The 17,136-nt window shown below is 42.0% G+C and overlaps 1 protein-coding gene across 4 annotated transcripts in view; it reads left to right on the top strand.

Annotated features, from left to right (window-relative positions):
• The window catches only part of PDE7A (phosphodiesterase 7A), a 256,033-nt gene that overhangs the window by 163,530 nt on the left and 75,367 nt on the right, over positions 1-17,136 (top strand). For all 4 annotated transcript variants that reach the window (XM_082259748.1, XM_082259747.1, XM_082259749.1 and 1 more), the window contains 2 exons: positions 15,440-15,503; positions 16,381-16,476. In XM_082259748.1, coding sequence (XP_082115874.1) covers positions 15,440-15,503; positions 16,381-16,476 — 160 coding nt within the window. The remainder of the gene's footprint in view (positions 1-15,439; positions 15,504-16,380; positions 16,477-17,136) is intronic.

Here is a 17,136-nt window from a genome sequence, read left to right as displayed (position 1 = left end):
AGTGAAAGCCGGCGATTGAAATAGCCGCTCAGAGCGGCGCCTAGTGATGACGTCATGAGATTTAAAGGGACAGGTAGCTATATGCGTTCCACCTAGCTGAAAAGGTGGGACACAATGCAGAAGAAATGGGCTGGAAGGGTACCGAAGGTACCAGAATCTTACAACTTGCCAGCTTACTATCTGCAAACAGCTTGGGATGGTTGGCAGTGCACTCCATAGGGTTTGTGACATGAAAAGCCCTAATCACTGTCACCTGACTGGATTGCAACCCTCCTCTTTTACCCCTTCAGAGGTGGCCCCCTTCTTGTTAAGAGTGGCGTTTTCTGTTACGCTCCAAGTTAATAAGGAATAGTGTAGCCATATTGGCCATCTCAGAAGCACTGTCCCTGCATTTTTTTAAATTCTCCCCATAGGTGTTTGTTTCTGCATCCACACTTTCCTAGCTTCCCTACACTCATAGCTGCTCTGTGTAACCTCCTCCTTGAAATCCTGCTTTATTTTTAATTTACTGATAATTGCCAGTAGAACATAATTTAAAACTGTATAATACATTCTTTCAGTAGAGAGCATGAATATTTCTCCCTCACACTGTATAAACCTGACAGGGGAATTGGCAATCGCCTAGCGAGGTGATAGAAAACTCATCCCCAAAATGGTTCACAGACTTATCCTTCCTGTTTCAGTAAACTAGGTGGATACCCCTGTCTGGCTATGCTCTCTGGGAACAAATTCTTCCATTTATTTTCATGCCCATCATTGCAGAGTTGCTGGGGCCTTTTTTTCCCATCAGGCACCTGTTTTTTCATAGATTGCTACCAATGAAATACTATTCATGGTTTAAAGAAGTTTTTTTGTGCTAGGAGACTGGTTGACCCTATGTTGATGTGTGCTTCTGCAGTCAACTGTTTATTTGGGTCTGTTGACCCTTCTTGTTTGCAATGAGCCTGTTACGGCTTTTTTTTTTTAGCTTGTTGCTCACCCCTCGATTCATTGCTTGGGGACCAGTAAAGTGTTTTTCTCTAGTAATCACACATTGAGACACAGGAGAAGTATTCCGGTGTATAGGGTTATGCTGCTGCCTTTAGACAATATAATTATGGCAACCAGGAGCTGTAAGGATGGCCCAATATAGCCCTTCACATTTCCAGCAAACCTCAGTTTTTTGCTATTTTTCTAAGAGAATAAGAGAATAAATATTTTCTATCTTCTGAATGAAGCAAATCCTCTCGCAAACTAGCAAATGTCTACAGTTGCTTCAGCGATACTGGTGCCCATTTTTGCAGCTTTTGGTTCAACTAATCCACGTCTTAGCCTTGGAGGCTGTACCTAGGTACCACTGGGGAAAAAAAAGCAGGGTCGGCATGTAAAATATCTTCTAGGCAACAGACTCTGGGTTAGGCTCTCACTTAGGCACTCTTGGGTGCATTTTTTATGTTCTTGCTGTGTTTTCAATGCATTTCAGTGGGGAAGTGAATTTGTGGTGCCGTTTGCCAAATATGCACCAAAAGTAGTCCCAAAGAAGCGAAGGATTTTTAACACCACTTCAAAAGGTGCCGATAATGGCCGACAATAAATTAATTTCTCTTTTGTTCATCGATGGACACAGCGCTCCATAAATCATAACTATTGGGTTATAGTGCCTCCTCCAGGAGTAGGACTAGGCAGAACGCCCATGGGCTGTCCTCAGCTGGTATATAACCCCCCTCTCTGCTCTAGGTAATCAGTTTCAATCTGTCTAGTCAGGAGTAAGGACCTAGGCTGCTAGCTGGGATTTCTGGTCCTAGCAATTTTCTCCTTTCTTACAACTTTTTTGTTTTTTATCGGGAGATCTACAGCTGCCGGGCTGGGTGATGGGCTGGATAATCTAGATCCAGTGGTTCGCCCAGCCAGCGAGTGCTTGCAGACTGCAGCTACGCACTAGATCGGCCACGACATACCTTCACGGACAGAGGCTGGCTTGAGAGTTAAATGACTCGCAGGGTCGCATACTACCAGGCTTAGGTCTGAGTCGCAGCGGCCCCTTTGCCGACAGCTACCCTACTTCGGTGGTGAGGAGTTCTGTCTGGAGCAGTACCCGCACCATGGAAGGGTAAGTACAGCCCCCCCCTCTCCCCTTTTGGTGGTTTTCTTTGGGGTGGATATGGGTAACCTCCAGGGATGGTCAGACCTGCTTGTAGGTTCCTTCCTCCCATCCTTAAACCCCCCACTGAGCTGTGCTTCCCCCCACTCCCATTCCCCCCTGTCTGGACCTAGAGTCTGGTGGGGGTTCCAGGGCAGAGAATGCAGCAGGGACCCCTGGGTTCTCCACCACTATCCCCACTCTAGAAGGGTCCTGGTATAGTGTTTGTCCCGCCCTGGTAGTCTGGAGGGCTCCCAGTGTTGGAGACCCCTAGGTGCATGCCCTGCTGTTTGCAATGTGGGTATAGAGCAGGGGGGTCCCAGTGCAGAGTGCATAGCAGAGTCTCCCCTAAACGTGTGTCCTACCTTCGGGGGGGTCCCCTTGCAGAGGGTGCAGGAAAGATCCTGGCTGCATGCTTCAGTGTTTGTAGCTGATGGTGGTCATTTTCCCTTAGTCTGGCTGGTTCCTGGTTGGCGGCCATGTTTGTGTAGCCGAATGATGTCACAGGGGCCATTTTCCCCTTAGTCTGGGAGATGCTGGAGACAACAGAAGCCTCGTGGGGATGTCAAAACTCCTCTTCCTCCTCAATTTCCTCTTCCTGTGCCCAGAACATATGAACAGGGATAGCGTCCATGATGATGCTGGGTTTGAATTCTCGGCGCTCCTCCGGTCGGTAGGGTGAGTCTTTGGGGGTCCCTGTTATCTCTCTCTCTCTCTCTCTCTGCTGATAGGTACCCTAAGCCTTGAGGGAATCCTTTAGTGGTGCCAAAAGATTGTTTATGCACTGCATGGTCTTCCTATCCTTATGGAGCCTCAGGGTCACATCTCCCCCACTGACCCTCTCATGGAGGTGGCAGGTCCCTCGGAACCCCAGCTTCCAATGGTTGCTCTGCAGTCCTTAGTGTCTTGGGTGGAAGTGGTGTGTGGACACGGCCAGAGCAGGGGGATTCCTCCATGGTCGCAGCAGTGAATGAAAAAGCACTGGTAGACGCACGTATCACTGCAGTGCGTGAAACTTTAAAAATGGAGGATGCGGCTGATGTAGCCACAGACGTTGCTGTGTCATTTTGTACACACAAGTCAAATTGTACTCCAAAGGGGTTTCCTTATTTTGACAGGTAACCAAAATTACCCTTTGTGACCCCCAAACGTTTTGCTGTACGTTACCCTTTTGAGGAGTAACTTTTAAAAAAGTGGGCTAGTCCACCAGTGGTGGACCCTCCTGTTTCCTGGTTGAATAAAGCAACCTTGATCCCAGTAGAAGAATCCCTGTCCTTTAAGGACCCGGCTTACAAGAATGCGGAGGCTGTGCCACACTGCATGTTTACTATGGCTGGTTCGGCATTGCAGCTACTCTTTGCCTCAGCCCTGGTGTCTCAGACCCTAACTGAATGGGCCAAGCTTTTGCACCAGGGCCTGGAGGGTGAGCAGGTCCCTGCTGCTTTTGTTATATAGTGGACCAGTTTGTCCATGGGCTGCAGTTTATTTGTGATGCAGCTTTTGATACAGCTCCTGTGCTGTCCAAATTTTTTGTTTCAGCGGTGGTGATTAGGCGAGTGCCATGGCTTAAGAATTGGTCCGCAGACCAAGCCTCTAAGAAAGCTCTCATTGATCTGCCCTTTCAAGGCGATCGCTTCTTTGGGACTACCCGGGATGACATCATTAAGGGTATCGCAGGAGGGAAGAGTACCTTCCTGCCAGAGTCAAGGAAAGGGAAGGAGCCTCGCCGCAGATGGAGGCCCTTCTTCTCACCCCCATAGAAAATTATTTTGTGCTTCTGGGACAGAGAATAAGGGAAATAGATCTTTTAAATCTTCCCTGGGAAGTTCCAAGCAGCTTGGTCTGGTAAGCCTAGAGCTAGCTTCCCCGGACCAGCAGACAAGACTCCTTCAGCATGAGGGTCTGCCCTCACCTATTATTGGGGTGGGGGGACATTTTCGCTGGTTTTGGCTCTTTTGGTGAGCGTCGAGGAGATCCACAAAATGTTTCTTTTGGGGGTACCCAGAAAGGGGGACAAAGCTTGTCCTTTTCAGGTTTTTTAGGTCCTATGTCTCCTTGTGCGGATTTAGATCCTGCAAAGGTTTAGGTGATGTCTGAACTACCTAAGATCCCCCCTATCCCTATCCAGGGAATTGATTTACCTAGGTCTGATTCAATTTCTGACTAGGGTGGTCCTTCCTCTGCACAAACTTCAGGGACCACAGGTCGTTATTCACAGGCTGCTGTCACACAGATAGTTCTCTCTCTCATTTTGCATACAGGTTCTGAGTCTGGTGATATCCACCTTCAAGACAGTTCTGCTTGCACTTCAAAGCAGCTCCTTTAGCAGGTTCGGCTCCACAGAAGGATACCGAAGTTTGTGATGAGGTCACTGCATCCTCCACGGTAAGGCCAGTATCATCCTCGGCTAAGGCCTCTTCCGCAGTTCCTGTGAGGACTCAAGAGTGAGGATCTTCCAATCATCCTGGTGACTGTAAACGTCCCTTGAGGGCTTCCTCAAAGAGAATACCAGTTGTCCCAAGGGCTAATCTACTATCCTGCTTTACAGTCGCTGGTTTTAATGGCTTAGCTATTGAAAGCCAGGTACTGAGGGATAGAGGTCTGTCTGGATCAGTGATCCCTACAATGGATTTTTGATAGTTTGAATACTGCTTGCTGCTAAACTGATTACCTAGAGCAGAGAGGGGGGGTTATATACCAGCTGAGGGATGGCCCATGGGTATAGCCAGGTGTTTTTTGTTCTGCCTAGTCCTACTCCTGAAGAAGGAAATATAACCCACTAGTTATGATTTATTGAGCGCTGTGTCCGTCAATGAACTCAGAGAAATGGATTTTACAGTAAGTACAAAAAACCCATTATTCATTTAAATTTGTGATATTATTAAAAAGTCAAATATAATACAATTATTTATTTTATACCATAAGAAAAATAGGGGGATACCCACGCGCTATCCGGCTCAACAATATAATTTCAGGAGAACAGCCGCAAACACCAGAAGTGACAAATTGCTTATGTCAAGTAAAGCAAAATGATAGAGAAGAGATAGTGCTGTGCTATTCGATAATAATAATAAAGAGAAATATTAAAGATGTTCTGGGTCTTAGACTAAATCACAGATGAAATATCCAAAATTTCTTTGCATATGGTAAAATTGTGAATGTAGAATATGAACGTGCACAAGTGCTGAATCTCCTATTATATGAAAGTCTAGGAGAGAGAAGGCTCCGATAGTGTAATAGAGTTTTAAAGATTTATTACGCAAAACAAGCTTAAAAACTTACATTGAGGAGAGCCACAAGCGGCATACAGAGCGTGGGTGGCCGACGAGCCACGCTCTGTATGCCGATTGCGGCTCTTCTCAATGTAAGTTTTTAAGCTTGTTTTGTGTAGTAAATCTTTAAAACTCTATTACACTATTGGAGCCTTCTCTCCTACACAGTTCCCTGTAAGCCATCCACCTGGAGCATCTACCGCCGCCAGGACCGAGGTATACACCAGCCGTAGAGAACATCCCCGGGAACACTGCAGTGCAAGCGGGAAGGATCCTGGAGCGCAGACCCGCCGTGGTGCTGGATCATACTGTTACCTTACAGCTGTAAGGTAAGCAGTTAGCGCAGCCATATCCACCCGGGATATCTACCGTTGTCGGCTTGAGAGACACCCTTCTTTGGAAAGAGACAGTTGGAGGGTGCTGTGTTCATATTATCCTTTTATAGAACCTCACCTATGGACCTATTTAATAAGACTGCTTAGTGTGTTATCCCATCAGAACAAAGAGGAGTCTGTTGGCTCATATATTGGTCGTTTTCTGCTCTCTAATTTGGCAGCCAACATGTGTTTTATGTATTAGTCCTAGACCATTTTTTCTTTAAGCTATTTTACTCCAATTAATATATGCTTGAGCATCTTTTTGCCTCTCAAGAGTTGATGAGGTTATACCTTTTTTCATTATTGATTATGCACAATTAGAAGATTTATCACTGTGGTTTTTACTTTGAAATTTAGCACCTTGTATGTTTTTGTGAAAAAAGGCTAACCCCCTTTTGGGTGGGTGGGACTTTAAGGGCAACTAGTAATTATCTCTCATAGGAAAGATTAATTTAGAATAAAACAATTTATTGAAAAAAGTGATTATAAGAAGAATCATCAAGGTAATTTATATTACATATGTAACAGTATAAATAGACATGCGATACAATACAGTGTTACAGGTGCACAACAGAGTCCAACGCGTTTCGAAGAATTGTATAATACCAGAATCTTCCTCAGGGAATCTGTGTATATTCCTGAAAAGCATATGCCAGAAATAAATCAAAAAAAAAAAAATATAAAAAAGAAAAGAAAAGAAGAGAGCAAAATAATGACTAAATATTATATATCAAATCATTAGCATGAATACTTTTTGCAGTTGCGACAACATATTACTCCATCTTATTGTGAGAGAAATATTCCTGGCTAATTAGCCATCAGTAAGTCAGAAACCTTATCTTATACCCTATAGAAAATTAAGCAGGAAAAGAGAAGGAAAAAGAAAGAAGCATACCACATGGTAAGAGTTCACATACCTGCAGACCTTTGGAGCCAAAAATATCTGTCCAAAAAGGGGGGATATATAGTAATCCCACAGTGTAGGAGCAAGAGTCAGATATTAACTCATGATGTTCATTACCTAAAGATAATAATTCATTATCAGCGAAAAAAAGGGGGGGGGGGTTTCCATAAATTTAATCCACCATATATATAGAAGACTATGGATCAATTCACCTGTTATGATGATCAAAAATGTTTAATATGTGAAGAGGGGAAGAAAAGAAATTCTCTCCAAGTATAAAAGAAAGGAAAGAGTTCCTAACAACTTGTGATGGTTATCCTCCAAAGGGGGTGCCTTCAGGACTTGGCAGGTGGTAAATCCTGATGAAAAAGAAAAGAACAGGGAACCGACAGAATAAATATATCCATTAAACACGGTAGACTATGTGATATATCCTTGGTATTTCGGATGCCTTACCTCCATATTAATGTGAAACATCCATGGTGTCTTTGTTGACTTCTATGGATATAATATTCACACGGGTATGTATAAAATATCTATTCCAAAATTTATTCCCAAATTTTCAGGTCGATGTTGGATATTGATCTAGGACAGATACATGGATAATATATAACTTTATGTATGGGAAAAGATATGGAGGAGAAATAGATCCCCCCAAGAGAGAAAAATATATAATGGATTTGTGAGATTTGGACTGCCTTACCTCAATATTGAGGTGGGTTGTCCATAGTATCCCCACCACTTGAAGGGCTGCAGTATTTATCGGTATCAATACCAACTAACTGCCTGCAACAATATATAAAGAGAATATATTCATCTAATTCCCCATATATAAAAAAATATGCCATGCATAAATCTCGCCCGTTAAGATAACGTATAAATACCGTTTAATGTAGGTGGAACGTCAAACATCTAGTTGCTATCCACAAGCGTTGGCCGTCAAACAGGTCCCAAGACTTAATAACGCAGCCTTATCAATTCCATCCAGTATCCTGAAGGTAACAAAACGAAAATCCCCTTATGTGGAGTCAAAGCCTAGCACAGGCTGTTTAAGTCCCCTGAAGCATACTTACTGACTGTAGGAAAAATAAGCAATAGACCTGTCATGTCACGGAGAGATAACTCTCCAGACTGACTCTCGGCGTTTCCTTAAGTATCAAACCATTGCCGTGAATTCTCGTTGAATCTCGCGAGATTACGTCTAATCGGCGCACTGCGATGTCGTCACCTCCGTTTCCCTATTTCGCGGGAAATCTCGCGAGTCTACGGTGACGTCACATCCGCCCTTATAGTCTTTATTGTGGAAGCGTGCCACGTAGCCGCCGTCAGACATACTTCCGCCCTGACTTACAGATGGGCATAGCTATATGTCCGCCCATGTTTCTCGCGGTCCATGGGTACCACCAAAAGACAGAATGAAATGACGATAAAGAATAGAAAGAGAAATGAACATTTAACACTGAAGAATCCGATCATAAATATGATCAGACCATTAATACATAATGAAATAAAACCTCAGTTATATATGTATATGTAGATTACTTGTTGTGGAGAACGGCATGGTACTGGTTGACAGAGAAGGAAAATCCTATCAGATATCGCCCCGGCACGGGAGATAGCGTTTAACCCCCTGAGCTCACCCGGGGTTCAGACATGGAATTCCCGAAAAGATTGTCGGGAATTGATCCAGCTGAAAAGACGCTTATTTCTCCAGTTGTTAAATGGGGACATCCCTATTGGATGGGGATCTCCATTGGAGAATGTCTCACCCGTGTCGGGCTCCTATACTGTGGGTAATCTCCCCAAGAAGAACAGAACAAAACCATGCTATGCAAGGTTATGGCTCCCAAGCCGCCGGTGAACCCACCAGGCGGAAGGAGGGAGAAAACAAAAAAAGGGGAAAGAGATGAAGAAATGGGGATAAGAAAAATGGGAAAAATCCCTGGAAATATATTTTTTGTAAATAGGGGAATATCCCTTGATCTCACTATATCGAGGAAGAAGATAGTGGTCGCATCCTGCAATCACATAGTTTGTTCATGAAAATGAATATAATACATGCATTGTATAACAAGTAGGGATGCACCGAAATGAAATTCTTGGCCGAAGCCGAATAATAATGAAATGTTTGGCCGAAGGCCGAATACCGAACGCGGTGTTTCGCATTTTTTCCATTTATTTTGCCAATTTTTTGTCCTCTGTCTTGTCCTCTCATGTCTCTCTCTCTTGTCCTCTCATGTCTCTCTCTCTCTCTTGTCCTCTCATGTCTCTCTCTCTTGTCCTCTCATCTCTCTCTCTCTCTTGTCCTCTCATGTCTCTCTCCCTAAATGTTACTGTAGGGAATGGGATTCAGTGCACACTGCAGCCTTGTACCATAGGGTTAATGTTAGTGACACTGTAGGGATTGGGAAGGATGCTGGGAATGGAAATCAGGAAGCATGCAGGCAGCCTTGTAAATTTTAATTGCAGATACAGGGCACTGGGCAGGTCAGGGTTAATGTGGTAACATCAATTACTCAGTGACAGTCAGTCAGTGTCAGTGTGGACTCGATCAGATTATACAGTGACAGACAGTCTCTCATAGTGGTGGTAGTAGGAGGCTGGAGGTGGACTAGTAGGAGCCTGGAAAGGAGCACAGCCGCATACATACATTACTCACTCGTGCACTGCAGCCCGCCCCACACATTCAGTGAGTCTTACTCTCCTCCCTAGTTTTTTCAATGGCACATTCAGGAAGCCAATCACGCCATGAGTAGCGGCACAGCGGAACCAATCAGGTGTGCAGGCACGCGTGATTGGTTCGCTGTGCAGCTAATCACGGCGTGATTGGCTTCCTGAATGTGCCATTGAAAAAACTAGGGAGGAGAGTAAGACTCACTGAATGTGTGGGGCGGGCTGCAGTGCACGAGTGAGTAATGTATGTATGCTCACCGCTGAAGTGTCCCAGCTTCCCCTGCCTAACACGGAAGTCTGGGAGGCCTCCTGTCCTCCTCCGAGTCCCTTCCCCCTGTAAATATCGTGACCTCGGCGATATGAATATCGCCTACGGCCACAGAACGATAGTCGATATCATATCGACTATCGTTCAGCCCTATTGTTCGGCACAAAATTATTCGGCCTTTTGACTTATTCGGCCGAACACCGAAAGTGCTATTTTTTCTATTTTCGGCCGAATAATGTTCGGCCGCCGAATATTCGGTGCATCCCTAATAACAAGTAAATCATTCTTAAATAAACCCACTTAAAGACATTGTGTTTTCCTAAAAGATTTCATACTTTTAAATATATATCCTCAGAATACTCAGTAGGAGTAAAGGGGAAAGGAAAAAAGCCTCCCTGGGGAGGCATGGAGGGAGGGGGGGGGGGGGGGAAGAAATTAGGGGAAACAAGAAGGAAAAGAAGGGAAAGGGAGAAGTTGATGAGGGGAAGGAGGAGAGGTTGGTGATATGAACCCTGACAAACAAACAGGGGAGACATCAAAAAAGTCTATAGAACTGACAGAAAACTATATACAAATCAACGTTTGAGTATTCGAAATAGAGCTAGTATGGGGGGACCCATTAGTCCGTCTTTCCAGAGAAAAATCCCTCCAGAAAGGGTCTATAACTCTCCATTTCGTTCAGGCCAGGGGGGGTGGTGGCCCTAAGCCTCACAATCCAGCGCATTTCCCGCTGGAGTAGCTGCTTGTTCCAATCACCCCCCCTGGCCGGAACATGCACCCTCTCCAGGGCACAAAAAGTTACCTTGGGGGTCCTGTATCTGTGGGCGATGGCCATATGTCGGCCAAGTGGCAGATATAAGTTACCAATATTAAGGCTTTGCATATGTTGGCTAATACGTTTTCCAAGTTCTTGTTTGGTCTTCCCAACATAGAAAGCCTTACACTCACATCGCATCAGATACACGACCCCCTTGGTTTTGCAGTTAACAAAATGTTCGGGGTGAAATAATTCACCATTGGGAAGCCTAGTGGTTTTGCATCGAACTATCACCCTGCACTGGTCACAATTGCCACAGGGAAATGTCCCTTTGTCCCTGCAGGGGTCTTCTCTGTTTGAGCCCCTATATTCACTTTGGACAAGACTGTCCTTCATAGAGGTGGCTCTTCTGTAGGTGATAGCTGGAGATGGTGTAACTATATGTTGGAGAATAGGGTCCTCCCTCAGTATCGCCCAGTGCTTTTTAAGAATCCCATAGATTTTATCATGTTCATTGGAATAATTGAGAATTATTCTTGGTGGATTTTTTTGAGGGACTTCGTTTTTTTTGGGAATTTTGAAAAGTAGGTCCTGTCTTTTCATAGTTTGTACCCTGTTGAAATTTTTCCTAAGACAGGTCTTCGAGTATCCCCTTTCGAGGAGTCTCTCCGTTAATTCATCTGCCTTTTTCCTGAAGTCGCCTTCAGAGGAACAGTTTCTCTTAATTCTTAGATATTGTGAGTATGGAATTGACCTCTTGAGAGGTTCGGGGTGAAAACTAGCTGAATGCAGCAGGGTATTTCCCGCTGTGGATTTCCTGAATAAGGTTGTTGTTATATAACCCTCATCACTTTTGTTGATGGTAATATCCAGGAAGTCCACAGATTTTGAGTCATAGTGCATAGTAAAGAACAAATTCATATTGTTCTTATTTAGTCTAGTAAGCCATTCTTCCAGTAGCTCCACCGGGCCATCCCATACCAGGAAGATGTCGTCGATATACCTCGACAAGTCTTCACTGGTAATGATTTTATGCTCCCACTCCCCCAGGTACAGGTTTGCGTAGGATGGGGCACAACAAGTCCCCATCGCTACTCCCTGTACCTGGAGGTAGTGGGAGCCCTGAAAAGAGAACACATTATGTTCCAAAATGAATTTCAAAATGTCTAAGATAAAGTCATTGTAGTTTTGTTCCTGATGCCCACTCTGTTGCAAAATTTTGGTTATAGCAGAGAGGCCTTTATCATGTGGTATAGAATTATATAAACATTCTGCATCTATAGTCGCTAGGATAGCGTTATGAGGTATGGTAACATTCTCTAGAATCTGAAGCATATGGATAGTGTCCTTAGTATAGGATGTTAAACCTGTGACATAAGGTCTTAGATGGGCATCCACCACACGGCTTGCAGTTTCCGTGATACTGCCATTCCCAGATATTATAGGGCGGCCTGGTGGATTTTTCAGGTCTTTGTGGACCTTTGGTAGACAGTAAAAAGTGGGGGTACGAGGGTGTGGTGTCCTCATGTACTCCCACAATTCTGTCGTAATTATACCTGTTTCCCTCGCTCCATCAAGGATGGCATAAAATTCTTCATTGAATCTTGAGATTGTATTAGCTGATATTTTCTGATAGCAAGTTTTGTTGTCTAAAAGTTGATAACACATTTTTTCATAATCTATATTGTTCATAAGAACAATGTTCCCCCCCTTATCACTGGATTTAATAGTGATATCATTATTTTTTTGGAGGGTTTTTAAAGCTTTACGTTGGTCCGGGGGGAGGTTATCTCTAGTGGAGTGAGTGTTAAGTTTATCAATGTCTTTAGAAACTTGCCTGACGAAGAGAGCTATTGTTGGGTTTTGATTGAGTTGAGGAAATTTTGGAGATTTTCTCCTAAATTGTTTAATGGGAGTTTGATCCTTACTGTGTATTTGTGTATTTTCCTCATCTGATGAATCGCTTAGGTTTTCCCAAATCTCTTCATTATCATATCCACTTTCCTGCAGAAGTAAATTTAAGTCCCTAAGGGCTTGATATTCTGCTGCTTTAAGTTTAGAGTCAGGTTTTTGTATTTTATCTGTATCTTTAAAATATTTACTTTTAAAGAAAATGTCCCTAGCAAAGAGGTTTATGTCTTTGATGACACTAAACCTATCTGTTGGTTGACTAGGGCAAAAGGATAAACCTAATTTAAGTAGATCCTCCTCCTCTTTGGTAAGATTATGGGATGACAAATTGATAATAGTTAGTCCGTTTTCTCGGTTACCCGTATCGCAAAGGAGTCCATACTGACTTGCGTTTTGACTGCTTGTCTCGTATGGGGTCTTCCTAAAAAAGGACCCTTGCTATTGGTGCCTTGGGATTTACTGGTTGCCGCCCCATCTGGTTGTGTAGTAGTGGAATCCAGGTTCTCCATGGAACCACCTGCAATTTCACTCTTTGTGCCCTCTTTATTTTTGGGTGTAGGTGTTGATCCCTGAGGGATGTTTGTTTTTTTCCTGGTTTTGTCCTTATTTTTTCCCCATTGTGGGTAATCGCCTCTAGGGCGTCCCCGTGGGTTAGTTTGAGAAGAATTAGAAGCAGAGGAGTCAGAGGAGTAATTCTCACTCCTATTATATTCCCCCCTGCGTCTAATATTCCGTTGTCCTTGATTCCATCTATATGCCTTGCCTTCATTAAAGGCTATCCTATCCCTCCAGTATTTTTTCTCCTTCCTTTGCAGTATTGCTTTATTGTAATCCTCTAGGTATGTTTTTAATTTACTCTCTTGTTCTGTATATAGAGGGGAGGTTTTTAGCGGATCTAGTTGTTTATTAATGGCGGAAACTTCTGTTTCTATAAGTTTCAGTTGTTTTAAATATTCAGCTTGAAGAAGAATCATTAAATTTTTTGAACAATCGTTCAGAATTCTCTCCCAATCCTGTTTGAGTTCTGACGAAATATTCTCAAGGGTAGGGAAGATCTGAATCCTTAGACCTAAAGGATTCAGGCCTTCCTTCACATACTTGTCAAAAGTTTTTATATGCCAGTGTAATGCTGACTTTTTTTCTAAGAAACGTTTTAGAGTGGAAAATAGGGTAAAGATATCTGATTCTATCTGTTCTTTTTGTTGGAATTTGCTTTCAATGTCTGACATTAACTCCTCCCATCCATCTCCCTGAAAGCCTCCCATTCTGGGTTATATATAGTATACAGGCTATATAGATAGCCTGGAAAAGGATTTATAGGAGAGAAATTCCGGTAAAGACCATTTTCCCCCTTTAGAAAACCCTTTGTAAATTCATTTTGAAAAAATATAGTTGTTAATCTAAAAAAGTGGGTAACCTGTGAACTATCTACAGAAAATGGGGGTCGGGTGTGTTATCCACCCAAAACATAAACTGTAAAAATATGTAGGTAGTTTCCAGGTAGGGTGTTACCATAATCCCATGAAAATTGTGAAAAAAGGCTAACCCCCTTTTGGGTGGGTGGGACTTTAAGGGCAACTAGTAATTATCTCTCATAGGAAAGATTAATTTAGAATAAAACAATTTATTGAAAAAAGTGATTATAAGAAGAATCATCAAGGTAATTTATATTACATATGTAACAGTATAAATAGACATGCGATACAATACAGTGTTACAGGTGCACAACAGAGTCCAACGCGTTTCGAAGAATTGTATAATACCAGAATCTTCCTCAGGGAATCTGTGTATATTCCTGAAAAGCATATGCCAGAAATAAATCAAAAAAAAAATATAAAAAAGAAAAGAAGAGAGCAAAATAATGACTAAATATTATATATCAAATCATTAGCATGAATACTTTTTGCAGTTGCGACAACATATTACTCCATCTTATTGTGAGAGAAATATTCCTGGCTAATTAGCCATCAGTAAGTCAGAAACCTTATCTTATACCCTATAGAAAATTAAGCAGGAAAAGAGAAAGAAAAAGAAAGAAGCATACCACATGGTAAGAGTTCACATACCTGCAGACCTTTGGAGCCAAAAATATCTGTCCAAAAAGGGGGGATATATAGTAATCCCACAGTGTAGGAGCAAAAGTCAGATATTAACTCATGATGTTCATTACCTAAAGATAATAATTCATTATCAGCGAAAAAAAGGGGGGGGGGGTTTCCATAAATTTAATCCACCATATATATATATAGAAGACTATGGATCAATTCACCTGTTATGATGATCAAAAATGTTTAATATGTGAAGAGGGGAAGAAAAGAAATTCTCTCCAAGTATAAAAGAAAGGAAAGAGTTCCTAACAACTTGTGATGGTTATCCTCCAAAGGGGGTGCCTTCAGGACTTGGCAGGTGGTAAATCCTGATGAAAAAGAAAAGAACAGGGAACCGACAGAATAAATATATCCATTAAACACGGTAGACTATGTGATATATCCTTGGTATTTCGGATGCCTTACCTCCATATTAATGTGAAACATCCATGGTGTCTTTGTTGACTTCTATGGATATAATATTCACACGGGTATGTATAAAATATCTATTCCAAAATTTATTCCCAAATTTTCAGGTCGATGTTGGATATTGATCTAGGACAGATACATGGATAATATTAATAATTGTATGTTTTTAACTTTACTTATTGATCCTTATATGTACCGAGTTAATTGTGCACTTTGTCACTTTACATTATATATTTTATTCATCACTCAGTCACTTTCATATTAAAGGAGATTCAGCACTTGTGCACTTTGGTTCATATTCTGCATACACAATTTTACCATATGCAAAGAAATTTTGGATATTTCATCTGTGATTTAGTCTAAGACCCGGCACATCTTTTATATTTCTCTTTATTATTATAGAATAGCGCAGCACTATCTCTTCTCTATCATTTTATTTTAAACCATAAATTTCTGTTTCGGTCAAGTGCATCCTGAATTTTCGGTTTTGACACCACTAATTATGGCAATTTTATATTGTTGCCTTACTAAATAAACTCATCAGCATTCCAACAATCAATCTGTAAGCATAAGCTTGTTGCAAAACTAGAGCAATATGTTTTCTTATTTTCGATTTATATATGTATTTTTTTTTTTCTTCAGTGTATGCTGGAAAAAGTCGGAAACTGGAATTTCGATATATTTCTTTTTGATAGGTTGACTAATGGTAAGAAGATATTTATGTTTATTCATATGGCACTATACATTTTTTTTTTTTTTCTTCATTCTTGGACAAACCCAGAAAGGCCGTAAAGGGTGTCTGTGGCAAAGCAAAATACTTGCATGTGGTCTGAGGTTTTGCCGCTTCCATTGGAGATTTTCCATTTAGGTTTTGCTTTGTGCCGAATCCTTTTAAAGGCATTTTTATAGTATGTACACAGGAACTGACCATTAGATGTGAGTAGATAGCAGTTACTTCAAAAGAGTAAACCAGCTCCCTTTTCCTCATACTAGCCAAGAAGAGAATGTGATAATTGGGGGTGGGAAGGAGGAGGTGTTGTGCAAGTTCACAACACCCTAATTATCTACATTTTACCATACCCTAACTCTTCCGAAAATACTTGTTGCCTGGATTACATGGCTTTGTCGCTTTCTGAGACACTGACCTGGAACAAGTATGCAGATAAACAAAGGAAGAGCCCCTAATTTCCATTGTTGCTCTCTAGGTCTAGGTAGGGGAAACCATTGGATCAGAATGGAGGCTTTTTTTTTTTTTTTTTTTTACAAACAGGAAATACACTATGAATATTGTAAATTAAATTTGGCGAGTTGGCTAGATCAAGTTTTTATGGTGCAACCTTAGACTGGAAAAAAAAAAAAAAAAGCATTTACTTTATAAATACTGATATTGCTGAATAATTGGCCATTGATAATGATTGGTATGAAATAAGATATTGGCTCCAGGGTTTGAGGGAACCTCATAGGTTGAGCTCCTCCCTCCTGTCCTCCAGCTTGGCAATTCCATTTCTACCTAGAGCTCTGCAAATCTTGTGCAAAGTTATAAGGATTACAAGGAACCAACTTGTCTGTGTATTTGATTTCAGGAAACGGTCTTGTCACCTTAACCTTTCATCTCTTGAATCATCATGGTCTAATCGATCACTTCCACTTGGACATGGTGAAACTACGGAGATTTTTAGGTAAGAAACAAACTGCACAGTTAAATTCCATATGTATTGGTGCTTTTGATTACAAAATCCTTTTTTTGTTCATTTCACAACAGTCAGGAGCTGCCACTTGCAAATTGGCTTAACCACTGATTACATGTACGGTCCTCCCACATTACCCACTCATAGAGAGCACACAGCGGTGCAATCTCAGTCCACTGTTCATTGCTGTGAGTGGGCCTAGTACCATGTAATCACTGTGACCAATCACAATTACAGTAATAAACAAGCCGGTCATTCATGATGCTTTGTTTACTACTGTGTGATATCTGTGATTGGTCACAGCGATTACATGGTATCAGAGCTAATCACAGCAGCCCTTTACCATGTGATGGCTTTGACAAATCACAGCATCACAGTAGTAAACAAAGGTTTAGAACAGTTTCATTAAAGTGAAAGAATATAATAAAAAAAAGGGACCAATCCGTGTCCCTGATCACCACCACACCAGTCATATTGTCCCTAATCACCACCACACCAGTCCTAGTGCCCCTAAACACCGCTACACCAGTCCTAGTTCCTTTGATTACAGCCACAACAATACTAGTTCCCTTGATCATCGCTAAACCAGTCCTAATGCCCTTACTCACCACCGTCCCAGTTCCCCTGATCACTCCACAGCAGTCATAGTGT

The sequence above is a fragment of the Pelophylax lessonae genome (genome assembly GCF_965119305.1).
Source record: "Pelophylax lessonae genome assembly, chromosome: 5".
NCBI classification, from domain to species: Eukaryota; Metazoa; Chordata; class Amphibia; order Anura; family Ranidae; genus Pelophylax; species Pelophylax lessonae.
This window is presented reverse-complemented; position numbering and strand designations above follow the sequence as displayed.